Source organism: Castor canadensis, chromosome 1 (genome assembly GCF_047511655.1).
Source record: "Castor canadensis chromosome 1, mCasCan1.hap1v2, whole genome shotgun sequence".
NCBI lineage: Eukaryota > Metazoa > Chordata > Mammalia > Rodentia > Castoridae > Castor > Castor canadensis.
In genome coordinates, this window is record NC_133386.1 from 133,231,275 (window position 1) to 133,243,575 (window position 12,301).

Here is a 12,301-nt window from a genome sequence, read left to right on the forward strand (position 1 = left end):
CAGTGGGGCTAGGAAGACATCTGTGTTTATCACTGGAACCTGAAAGTAGCTCCAGGAACTGGGAATAGGCTGGCCCGAGGCCAATTCTGCTTACATCAGCCAAACCCTATATCCATGTCTTTTATCTGGGCTTAATTTCACAGAACCCTTGACACATGTGCCCTGTGTCTTATCATTCACTTTCCTGTCAATTTCAATCGTAACTTTCTTCAACTTTTTAATGACTTGATGTGGATGGACAGACTCTGACGATATCAAGTTCAGTTCTCCATCCCCCATTCTGTAGGGATTGGCGCTCCACCACCTCATTTGTGTACAAGAGACTGTGCCCTCTTTCATCAATATCGTACAATTCTTTTGTCACCTGCACCTCTGTAGGTTCATCCTCCTTTTCTGAACTCTAGATGATAGATCAGCAAACTTTCTGTTGGAAAGATTATATTTTACTCGGTTGCAGCTTCTTGACTCTGCCCTTGTAGCAAAAGGCCATATGTCAACAAAGTAGAAAGGCTGTGTTCTAAAGAAACTCAGTTAAACAAATGGCTATATTTGCCAACCATGGACTTGGTGTAGTCTGTGTGTTAAGAGTAGTTTTTATGTTTTTAATCATTTGAAAAAATTAAAAGTGGTAATATTTCATGACATCTTATAATTATGTAAAATTCAAATTTCAGAGTCCATAAATATAATTTTATTGGAAAAGAGACATATCTATTTATTTATAAGCTGTCAAGGGCTGCTTTGGGGAAACAACACAGACTTGAGTCTTTGTGACAGAGAACATATGACCTGCAAAGCTATCAGACCCTTGACAGGACTGGCCCATGGTCTAGAAGATCAAGTGTTGTGCTTCCTCCAGACTCTCCCTAGTCCCTTTCTCCTCCCACTCTGTACTTTCTCCCTGTGGATGGCCTCAGATGCCCATTGGCCCGTTTACAGTAACTCTCAAATGTGTAACTCCAATACAGACCTCTTCTCTGTATTCTAGACCAGGGTGTCCAGCTGACTACTCAACATCTCTCCTTGGAGGTCTCACAGGTACCTCTAAAGCACACATATCCAAAGTGAGTTAGCGACCTTTCTCTTCAAATTTTATGTTCTTCTCTTGTTCCCATCTTACTGAATAGCTTCATCACCCACCCAGTTACTCAAGCCAGAGCCTGGTGTCATCCTTAATAGTCTCTGTCCTTTACATCCCCTCCCCTGTCCATATCTCTTCCATCACCAAGTCTTGTCAAATTTAGGACCTCATATTTCTCAAATCTATCTAGTGGCTTCCCCAAAGACCACAATCTTTAGCATTAGTCTGGCTCCTACCTGCATCTCCAGCCTCATTGAACATCAGGGACCTGCCATCCTTCTGCTTTTAGTCACACTGGCCTTCCTTAAATTCCTCTAACAGGCCCGGAACTCTTCCTCTCTGCATCAGTTGAAGCTACACCAGCAGCTGCAGCAGATGATCATCTCACTCACTTAACACAATAGAAGTTTATTTCTTACTTTCACAAGGTCCATCGAGCATAGTCCTGACATGGTGATTCAGAGACCCAGGTCCCTTCTTGCTGTGACTGTTACTTGCAGGGCTTTATGAGGACCTTATTGGATCTCATGTATTGGTAGAGGCTGAGTGGGGGGAGTGTAGTGAAGGAGGTAGAGGATATGCAGGTCTTATGGGCACTATGCCTGGAAGGAGCATTTATCCCTTGTACCCACATTGCACTGGCTACAGCTAGCCACCTGCCCACACCTAGCTACCTAGAAGTTAGGAGGCATCATCTAGCTCTGCACTAAGGGTGGAAGAAATGGTCTGGGAGGCATCTCTGCCATACACCCTCCCGCATTCACTCATTACCTACTACCCTCCCTCTTTCAGATCTCAGTGACCCTGCCTCTTACCTCTCTTCCTAGGTCAACCCTTCCCCACCCCAGTGCTTCATGTGCCTGTCTTATGGCAGTTTTCTACTTGTGAGTCTACTCTCCTTGTTACTGTTTCTCTGGTGCTTGCTTATCACTAGACAGTATTCCTGGAGGGCAGGGATTACGTCTGTTTTTGCTCACAGTGCACATGGTAGGTATTCATGTTTGGTGGATGAATAACAATAGCTCAGTTGAAATCTTGAGCTGTCTGGTGAGGCTTCAGAAGAAGCTAAACTGAGATGCTCCTGCTTCCACCCTTGGACCTTAATGATTTCTGTAGGTCCAGAATCCAACTCAGCTTTTTCCAGTGTGTCCAGTGGACTGAGAGGTCCTGCTCTACTCCTGGCCCCTCTGATACTGGTCCACTGCCAACATGCCCTCCCCAATATGGTCCCACATATTCCAGCACTCTGCTCAAGAAGGAATGTTGTAACTTTTGCCTTTCAGAGACTGGCTTGGCCAAGAGGCCACCACTTAGACAACAGCTTCATAAGGGCAGAGCAGCTCCTGGGTCCCAGACAGCCATGAGGTGTCCCTTACCTCTCAGACAGGTGGGGTGGGTCCTTGACCTCCTGGCTCTACCCTCCCCAGCTCACTACTTCAGGAGGGAAACCCTCAGGAGTGCTGTCCAGAGGCTGCTGGGGTGTGTAGAGGCTGCTGGGGTGTGTAGAGGTTTGCTTTGAGAAAGGGAATGTGTTGGACAGATTGTATCCTGAAGTCCTTGACCTTGACAATGCTCTGTCAATCTTTCAGATTCTTTGCCAGACAGTGCCCTGTGTGTTTGTTCTTATTATGTCAACACCAATATCCCCCAGTATTTGATATAGGCTACATATCCAATGTGGAAAAGAGAGGAAAATTCTTAACTTTCAAACAAGAAACAGTGAAGGTAGACTCTTCAGACTGTAGGACAAGGCATTCTGGGCATGAGCAGGGTACATCACAGGGAGAAGGCATTGGCCACAGCAAGTCCTACACACAGCAGCATCACTTCTCCAACCCTACCCTCTCCCTAGCAAGCATGTGGAGCCTGATGTACCTGGGCAGACGTGATGGGTGGGGTTGACCTAATATCTGCCCTGCATCTGTTACAGATTGCAAAGGAGGATGCCATCCTGCCAGTAGCTCTCTTCCCTTCTCTCCGCGAGCTCATCTTTCATAACAACCCTCTGGTGTCCCACACCCGAGGTATGGTGTCCACAAATCCCCCCACCCACCCGGTGTGCAAGGAGCAGTGTTGGCACCCTCATTCCCACCTCATGAGTGCCAGGTCCTGTTCTCCACGCCATGTTGGGATGGATGCTGTGGGGAATGGACAGCATGGCAGACAGTTCTGAGCACCTGCTTCATACCATCCTGACAACGTATTTTCATTCCCATGGACTTTGGTGGAAATTGAAGCTCAGGGAGGCTCATGATCTCCCAGGGTCACCCAGCAGAAAGAGATGGAATGGAATAGCATGATATTTAGATCTGGCAGGAGCTTTTAAAGTTATGCCCTGCTTTGCAGACTGGTCTGCAGTGGCCTTATTTCCCACTTCCATTCTGGAGAGGGGTGCAGACCCACCTGTCAGTTCCTCACTCCCAGAGCAGGCTGAACACAGGACACTACCAATGATGTAGCCCAATGATGTATCAATGATGATGTCCAAGGGGTGGCACCTGAGGCAGATTAGAATCCTGAGCCTGCAGTGGCACTAGCAGAGTTGTAATCATTGCTGCACACTGTTAAGATTCCTTAACCTCTTTGTTCCTCCATTTTCTTGCCTATTGAATGGGAATAAAAATGGTACCTACTGCCTAGGATTGATAAGAGAGTCAAGTAAGTTACATTAATATGTGTAAAACAATTTGAGCAGTGCTTGGCACATAGTAAGGCCCAGTCAATGTTAGCTAATAGTCATCTTGGTTTCCCACCATGGCACTAGGTGTCCCACCACTGCTAAAGAGCTTCCTCCAGGAGCGACTGGGGATCCGCTTAATTCGAAGGAAGCTAGTAAAGTCTAAGCATCATATTTTGATGCCTCGAAAGGAATCAAGAAAGGTAAGTCTTTCAAGGGGGACCCAGCCCCAAAGGAAGTGGTGCCTGTTTTAATGCACAAAGACTAGCCTGGCAGCAGAGTGGCTCACTCCCATAGTACCTGGGCCTTCTCCATTAGAGACAGTACTGCCCTCTCCCTTTTTTGCTCTGTTAAATACAGATAGAAGTTGGGGGAACATGACAGTCCCAAAAAGAGAAGAGAGAGGCTGTAGAGGTCACTGAGTCATGACCCTCTTGATTTTACAGAGAAGCTAAGGCCCAGAGAAGGAGAAGTGGAGAGAAATCAGACTTGAGGTTGGAAGACCTCAAGGTCTGGCTCTGTCATTTTCCATAGCTGACTGTGGCAAGAGTTTCCATCTTTGAGCTTCACGTTTCTCAGCTCTGGAACCTCTCAGAGCTTCTGAGAGGACTGGATGAGAAAAATGCGTTACAAACTCTCCCAGCCCACACCAGTGCAAGTCACAGTCCCCACTGCACCAGGGCCAGAATGTATCTCTTGCCTGCATCCTAAGGTAGCATGGCCTTCTGCTGAGGGCAGGCACCTCCATCCCCCAGCCCTGCCCTTAGACTTGCCACCTAGAAGGTCATGAAAAATAAGTCAAATCCCTCCTTCTGCTGAAGATTTCAAAAATTTCTGTGAAAGATTCCTTCCTCCTGACTTTAGTCTTCTACAGCCAAATGCTGGACTGGGCATTGCTGATCCCCAAAGTTAAATACAGTTCTCCCTGCCGTCCATGCAGCAGCCTGCCTCTGTCCAGCCAAGCTCTTGTCTTAAGCCCTCAGATGACAAGAGCAAACATTTAAAGGGACAAGTAGACACTAACTTACTTGTCAAAAGTTAAGTGTTAGGGGCTGGGTATGGGCACACATGCCTGTTATCCTAGCACTCGGGAGGTTGAGACAGGAGAACTGTGAGTTTGGGATCAGCTTGGTCTAGAAAAGGGCTGGGATAGTAGTGGTGGACTAGAGAAAGAGCATTCTGCCAGTACCCCTCCAGTACTCCTTCCGCACCACGGCCAAGTGAGGGCCCTCAGTGGTTCAGATGCCCATTCCCCTGTGGTGTGCATTTTGAAGATGATTCTAGGTCCCTCAAGCTTCAAGTCAAAACATCGAGACTTTACATACTTTAAAAAGGAAAGGTTTTCTTTAAAAGTTTATTTTATAAAAACATTCTCACACTCCTTGGCTGTTCTGTCCCCTTGCACCTTCATTCCATTTGGGAGGACAGTGATACAAACAAGGCCAGAGCTGTTCCATGTCACAAGGAAGAAAGGGAGGTGCTCAGGACCTTTCCACTCTACTTCTCGCTCTGTAAAAGTACACAGTGGGACAGATGCCTTTGACAAAGAGGGACAACAACCCATCACGTAAACAGGGAGATAAAGTGAGCCCAGGCAGCCTCCAGGCAGTCTAGACATAGGAGAGAATGGTGGCAAGCTTTTGCTAGTTACAAAAATTGAACAGTTCAAGAGGAAGTTTTCCCTTGGTCCTAAGCTCTAAGAGAGATTTGTCCTCTGGAATTTTATCTAAGGTACACAGGCCAGCATCCTGAAAATGGCCTGATGCTGCCACCTTCCAGAAAATGCAGGATGATCCCTCAGCACCCCATCCTAGGAGTCCCTGAGGAAAGTCAAGGGCACTGTAGTAAAGCTTGATTGGCAGAGTGATATGGTCAGGAAGAGGTCTAGCGCCCAGGCCTGGAGTCAGAACATCCAGGCTTTGCCACCAAATCACCCTGGGACCTTGGACAACTCATTTTACCTGCCTGAGCCCTAGTTTCTTCATCTATAAAAGGAGGGTAATTGTTCCGAGTGACTTTGAGGTATAAATAAAACAATTACATCACGCACAGGACATACAGATGCTCAGAAAGTGTGATATCCCTCCCCTTCCCCCAAGTCTATACCCAGTGCTCTGACCACTATACAGAAGCCTGGGGATGGTGAGGTGCAGAAGAGACTCCTGATAAAGAAGCAAATCCAACCCAGTCTTTCTTCCACAACAGGTGAAAACCCGAGTCCCCAAGGTACCGAAGCAGCCTGTGATGCCTCGTCACCTAAGCATGACCACAGCTGAATCTCCCTTATGTGATGTGCCAGAGCCAGAGGCAGGGCTGGCTGATGAGCCTCCCCCTGCCAGAAGCACCGCTCAGGAACTTCATCTGCCCATTGAGGGCCCAGAAGGCCTTTCCCTGTCCCGCCGGCCCTTCGTGCCCATGCCTCCCATCTGCTCTGACTCCACTGTGCATAGCGAAGAGACTGCATCCTGCCCTAGTGACACAGTTGGCCGCCACAGCCCAGATCACCTGTCAGATGAGGACACCAAGAGCACAGAGTCCATCTTCCTGACCCAGGTGCCTATCTGCAGCTGCCCTGCCCACTGTCCACAGTGCACACACGTTCCTGCAAAGCCCATAGCTGGTTAGGCTGCTACGCAAAGTTGGGAGCAAGCACAGGGCAGGTCTGGAAACCTGAAGGCAATCCTCTTGGCAGGGCTTCTGAACCCCCTCTGGGAGCTCCACTGATCTGAGGCTACTCACAGGGCATCCATGGGTAGAAGTCACAGTCCTGTGGCACACAGCATCTGGCTGGGGTCTGGCTGCAGTGTGATTTCATAGGGGCTGTTATTGCCCCTGCCTCCCTGCTTAAGGGTACCTCATTCCCCAGGCTGCCTCTGGATGCTGGGAACAAAGATGGCTCAGGTGCAGATCTGTCCTCAAGGTGCTTACAGTCTAACCAGAATGCTGGGTAAGCACCATTCATGCAGTCAGTGCTGAGACTGAGCCATCCTGAAGGATGCTTCTGCCTCCACCAGATGAGCTCAGCTCTGCAGGCTGAGCAGGAACAAGCAAGGTGGAGATGTGGATAGTGAGGACATTCTGGATAGGGGGAACAGCATGACATAGGGTACACAGGGAGCAACTAAAGTGGAACGAACAGGAACTGCAGATGTCCAGGGTTGGTGCAGACAAGGATGGCATGTAGGGAAAAGGGAATAACAGGTTGAACATCCACAACCAAAAAATCTGAAATCCAAAATACTCCATAATCTGAAACTTTTCAAGTAGCAACATGGTCCTATAAGGGGAAAATTCCACACCATAAAACTTTGTTTCATGCATAAAACCATTTAAGATATTAAATAAAATTACCTTCAAATAATGTGTATAAGTGTATTTAAAATAAAGGAATTTTTGTGTGTAGACTTGGTCCCATCCCCAGGTATCTTATCAAACATTCCAAAATGTAAAACACGGCCCCCAAAAATTTCAGATAAGGGTGCTCACTGATCTTAGGGATTGTTCAGTCTTCCGCCAGCAATATAATGTTACCTACAGGTTTTCCATGATTCCCTTTATTGGGTTGAGGAAGGTTCTTTCTATTCCTAGCTAGCTGATTTAGTGGGGTTTTTTTTTTTTTCCATCATAAAAGGGATATTGAACTTTGTTAAATTTTTGTTGTCCATAGAAATGATCACAAGGTTTATTTTTTATTGTCTTGATCTAATGTATTTCATTAATTGATTTTGAGATGTTAAATGAACCTTGCATACCTGGAATAAATCCCACTTGGTCATTGTTTAATCCTTTGCACATGGTGCTGGGATTTTGCATGGGGGGATTTTGCATTTATATTCGTAAGTGATACTAGTCTGTGTGATGTCTTTCTGTAGTGTAGATTTCAAGGCAGTCCTGACCTCAGAGAATGAGCTAGAAATGTTCCCTCTTCTAATTTTTTGAAAGAGTTTGTGAGGAATTTCTGTTAATTCTTTAAATGTTTGATAGGATTCACCAGTAGACCCATCTTGCCCTTGGCTTTTCCTTGTGGGAAGTTGTAAAATTCCTAATTCAACCTTTTTACTTGTCACAGGTCTATTCAGATTTTCTATTTCTTCTTTCACCAGACTTTTTAGCAGAGGGTATAACTATTTCCTCACATGAAATGTGGTTTTGTGTGCTGTATTTTTGGGTAGGCTAAAATCCTTCATAACTTGCCATCAGAGTGAGGATAAAGAACATACAAAACAAAACAGATATCCTCGGCTTGGCATTTAAAGGTCCTTCCCCATCTGGGTCTGCTTGTTGCTAAAGCAGAACCTAAAGTTGCCCCTGATGCTTCCCTGACCTCCAGCTGCGCCAGTCCTGCGCTGAATGGACCTTGATGGCCTTATCTCTGCGCCCTTGCAGGTGCTGTTCCTAGCCTGCCACAGTCACCCTTTCTCATCTCTTGCAATCTGGCCCCTCTCCACCTTGCCTGGAGACAGCTCTCCTGGCTCCCCAACTTGGCTCAGGCTAAGGAATCACTCACTCCTGGCTGTCGGGGTTGGGGCTTCCTCTGGGATCACCCCAGACCACCATGCCTCTTTCTAGTGACAGCATTCGTGAAGGTGTTTGGTTCTTGTTTTCTTATCTGCCTCTTCTGTCCCAGACTCTGTCTTGCCCTTAACAGGGCCCAGCATGAGGACCAGTACAGAGCTGATGCTCAGAAGTGGGCAGGGTATAAGTGAATGTGTTTTCTTCCCCATACAGGTGAGTGAGTTGCCTTCCTCCGTCATCCACAGAGATGACTTACAGGTAAAGGAGAAAGACCAAAGGAGACCACCAGCAGTGCCCAGAGAAGTACAGAGGACTCGGAGGATGTTCCCATCTGCCTCCACCCCCAGCAAGTACCATGGCTATGAGGAGCTGCTGACAGCCAAACCTGACCCAGCCTTCACTGAGCCAAAAGGTATGTGAAGGCCATAAGCAACTGTACATCCAAGGTCCTGGCCAAGCCAAGGCTGGTGCTGAACAATCTTTTCCCAGCCAGGGTGCTGGCCTCTGTCTCAATGTCATCAAAAGATTTCCTTAGGGTGTCCTGACTTGAAGCCCTGTCAGTCAAGATCCCTGTCCTTTCCTGGACTTTGACTGGCTTTTGGGGCCACAGCTTATTCAGAGATTCCAGCTAGTCTGGTCCAGCTATTCTGGCTGGAAAAGTCCTCAAAAAAGGTTTGATGAGCAAACATCCAGACTGGCCAGGTTGCTGAGCTCTTCCCAGCCCAATTAAGCCTCAAACGGAACATCCACAATCCTCCCTATTTGCTTTTGAGGAGAGGAAGGCGTTCCCTCTCTCAGCCCCTCATTCTTCATTTCATCGTGATGCAGTAACAGTATCTGTGCTACCAAAGGAACTGGCTGTCAGCTGAACCCTCGGGGTGTCAGCCCCCGCAGTGTAGCCTCCCTGAGGCTAATGGGATCACACTGAGGCCTGTTTCCCAGCAGGACCAATGCTATGCTTCTGTCAGGAGCTGTACTCACAGGGTACATGTTCACTGAATGAATGCTGAAACTTTGCCCAATTAGGGAGATTTGGAGGGTGTTTTCTCTTGAGGCCTCTCCAGTCCTTTGCCGAGGCTGCAGTGAGGCTGGAAGTGAGAGAGGCGTCTCGGCGTTACCTTCTCTAGGCATCCAGAAGAACGCCCAGGCCCTGCAGCGCATGCTCAAGTGCCCGCTTCTCTGCCGCTCTTCCAAGGCCAAGCTGGACGCGTTTCAGAAACCCTACATCCCCAAGGAGAGGCGGGTAAACATCCAGCCCACTGGGTGCGTGTGACCCCTGAGGGCCCCCCCCTCCCCAGTACTGAAGTGACTGTCACCTTGGGCCCCTCGAGGCCAGTTTCCCAAGGGGAAACTACTCCCAAGCGCCTCCTGCCCGTTGCGGCGACAAACTTGGCCCAACACCCCTGCCTTGTGCCAGGCTGTGAGGGTCCCGATTCCACCCCCGCGGAAGACCCGTGCGCAGCTGCTGGACGACATCCTCGTTCGCATGCGGGACTCTCGGAACCTCACAGAGGCCCCGCTAGGTATGGCTGTGGCAGGACCGGATCCAGCATCACGGGGCGGCTGGTGGAAGGCCGCAGAGAGAGGCCTTATCGCGCCCCGCCCTCTCTGAGAGCCCGAGTTGCAGAAAGGCCAAGCCCCTTAGGGACCTGAGCCGAGGCTGGAGAGTTGGGAGGGGATCGCGTGGGCCAGCCGCTGCCCCAAGCGGAGAGGCCACTTTCACCCCTTCACCTCCTCCGCCCACGCCCGCCCCACCCCCGGCGCGTCGCGCTGAGTGGGAACCGGGCGAGCTGGGCGCGGCTCCCGCTGGTCTCCCGCAGGCGCGGTGCTGCGCGGGCCCCCGGAGCAGCGCCTGGTGAACCAGAAGCAGTACTTGGAGGCCAAGCGGCTGCTGAAGGAGTTCCGGGCGCGCTACCGGCGGCTGGTGCGCGGCTCGCTGCGGAAGGTGTTCGGAGCCGGCCCGCCGCAACCCGCCCTCCCGGCGCTCGGCGAGGGCCAGCCCAAGTTCGGCCGCTTCCTCGAGTTCATGGATGAGTTCTGCCTGGAGCCCATGGCCAGCGACTCACAAGGCTAGGGCAGTGCCCGGGTTCTCCGAGGCCTCAGCGCCCTTGACCACGCCTGGACGGCCGGGCCAGGCAAGGGCCTGGGCGCTTGGCTCCATCTCGCTCGCTAAGCGCAGTGAGGAACTCAGGACCTCCCCGGGCCAGGCTGGGCCAGGCCGAACCTGGTGCCTGGTGCAGCAACAATAAAGAATGGTGCGTAAAGCAGTCGAGTGGGTGCCTGGCTCCTTGGAAGCCCCCCGGCCACAGCAGAGTTGTCACAGTTGGGAAGAATCCCTGGAGGTGTCCTATGGGGCCCCTCATGCATACATTTGAGTCCCATGCGTACAACAGCTGTGATAAGTGATAGAAAATGGGGGTGATGAAACAGAAAAGCCGGCAAAACCAAAGGCTTGAGGTCTTGCGTTTTTTTTGTGGGGCAGCTTTTTCACTTGGGAGGGAGAAGATGGAACGTGCCGTTAATCACAGGGCTATGGTCACAGATCCAGAAAGGAGAGGGGCTTACATGGAGATTTCAAGTAATCTCCTTGCTGAAAGACACAATGCAAATGCACATTGACTGTGTCTCCAGAACACCCCAGGGCTGAGCAGTCACCTGGGCTCCCAGTAAGTCAGGACAGGCTGAGGCTGCCCCATTTTTGGTACGTGTGCGGGTCTACAGCACCTGCTACAGAGGAGGATCTGGGGAAGACCACTGGGCTGGATTCCAGGATGCACATTTGGGGATGAATACTGGATGGGACCTCGTCACCTGGGTGGGTAACCTTTGCTTTCGAGGATCCTGTCCTGGGGAATGCCCGTAATTCAGGCCTGGGTAACAGACCTGCAGTCCCTAGGATCCAGGAAGCAGTGACACAAGATTATGGGTCCTCAGCAAGGCAGCTGAGCCTCCCACAGCCTAAACTGCAACTGTGCTGTTGTACTCAGCTCCACAGCCTCACACAGTGGCTGGTTAAATGCCTGCCATCAAGATGCGGTGCTACCCAGACATACATATACATCTACCTTCAGGTAATAAAAATTCAAGTCACACCAAGGACAAAGGTACCTCTTACCCACTCACGCAGGCACTTGAACAGATGCACATATGCATGTGTACCACAGAGCCAGAGCCACAGCCACAGCCACGTGGCTGCTGCTGACCTACTAGCGTGGATTTCCTGGGGTCCAAACCAGGCTTCCTCTACTGTTAGGAGAACCCATTCCAATAGTCACACTGCCAACCTCACCAGGTTCCAGTTCTGGAGCTCTTCCTGGACTGCTCCCTTCCACCAGAACCGTGACCACACCATAGACTCTCAGGCCTGAAAACGCCAGACCCTGGACACTTCCATGTGCCGATTTCAAGACAGCTTCTGGACTCTTCCCCAAGTAGCTGAGCTAGGCTGTCCTGCCTAAGTCCCTTGGTGGTCTGCTTTTTGGCCAAGAGTATATCTGCTTCACTGTGAGAACATTCTTAAAAAGCTGCACTTAACCTGGGCCAAACACCACTTTCTCAGTTAGACACCAGCTGAATACATTGCTTGACTCTCCTAGACTTGCTGAGTTGGTGATAATTTTTAATTCCTTATCTGATTAGCTGTTTGTGAGAGTACTGACTCCTTTTCCCTCACACAACCAAATGATGGCAATACAGAACCCCAAAAATGAAGCCATGGTACCCAGTGACTCTACTCCTGTAGGAAGGCCTAGCAAGATCACATGGCAGCTCATGTCTCCTGTCCTTTCAGCTTCAACCTAGATGTGTCCTTGAAGCCTTCCATACTGAGCTGTTTTTCAAGTCACCCGAGATGCCAGTGAGCACTCTGAGAGTCAAATATGGCTGAGAGAGAGAGGACGACTGATGCAGAAGTAGATTGTGCCTAACGCCCACACTGCCCCAGGCCCACCCGCCCCACAGTGGGTGCAGAATGAAGACAGGCTGGTTCCTAGTCCTGTCAGTCCCAGTCCCAAGAGGAGTCCAGACAG

General features: G+C 49.9%; 1 protein-coding gene across 10 annotated transcripts in view; it reads left to right on the top strand.

The window, feature by feature from the left end:
* The window catches only part of Xrra1 (X-ray radiation resistance associated 1), a 64,145-nt gene extending 52,984 nt beyond the window's left edge, over nt 1–11,161 (top strand). For 7 of the 10 annotated variants that reach the window (XM_074082922.1, XM_074082914.1, XM_074082918.1 and 4 more), the window contains 8 exons: nt 3,012–3,105; nt 3,722–3,739; nt 3,846–3,961; nt 5,964–6,311; nt 8,487–8,685; nt 9,401–9,516; nt 9,691–9,796; nt 10,094–11,161. In XM_074082922.1, the coding sequence (XP_073939023.1) occupies nt 3,012–3,105; nt 3,722–3,739; nt 3,846–3,961; nt 5,964–6,311; nt 8,487–8,685; nt 9,401–9,516; nt 9,691–9,796; nt 10,094–10,347 (1,251 nt within the window). In that variant the 3' untranslated portion in view covers nt 10,348–11,161. The remainder of the gene's footprint in view (nt 1–3,011; nt 3,106–3,721; nt 3,740–3,845; nt 3,962–5,963; nt 6,312–8,486; nt 8,686–9,400; nt 9,517–9,690; nt 9,797–10,093) is intronic. The other 3 variants (XM_074082928.1, XM_074082890.1, XM_074082907.1) reach the window with 1 other exon arrangement.
* Nucleotides 11,162–12,301: the final 1,140 nt, after the last annotated feature.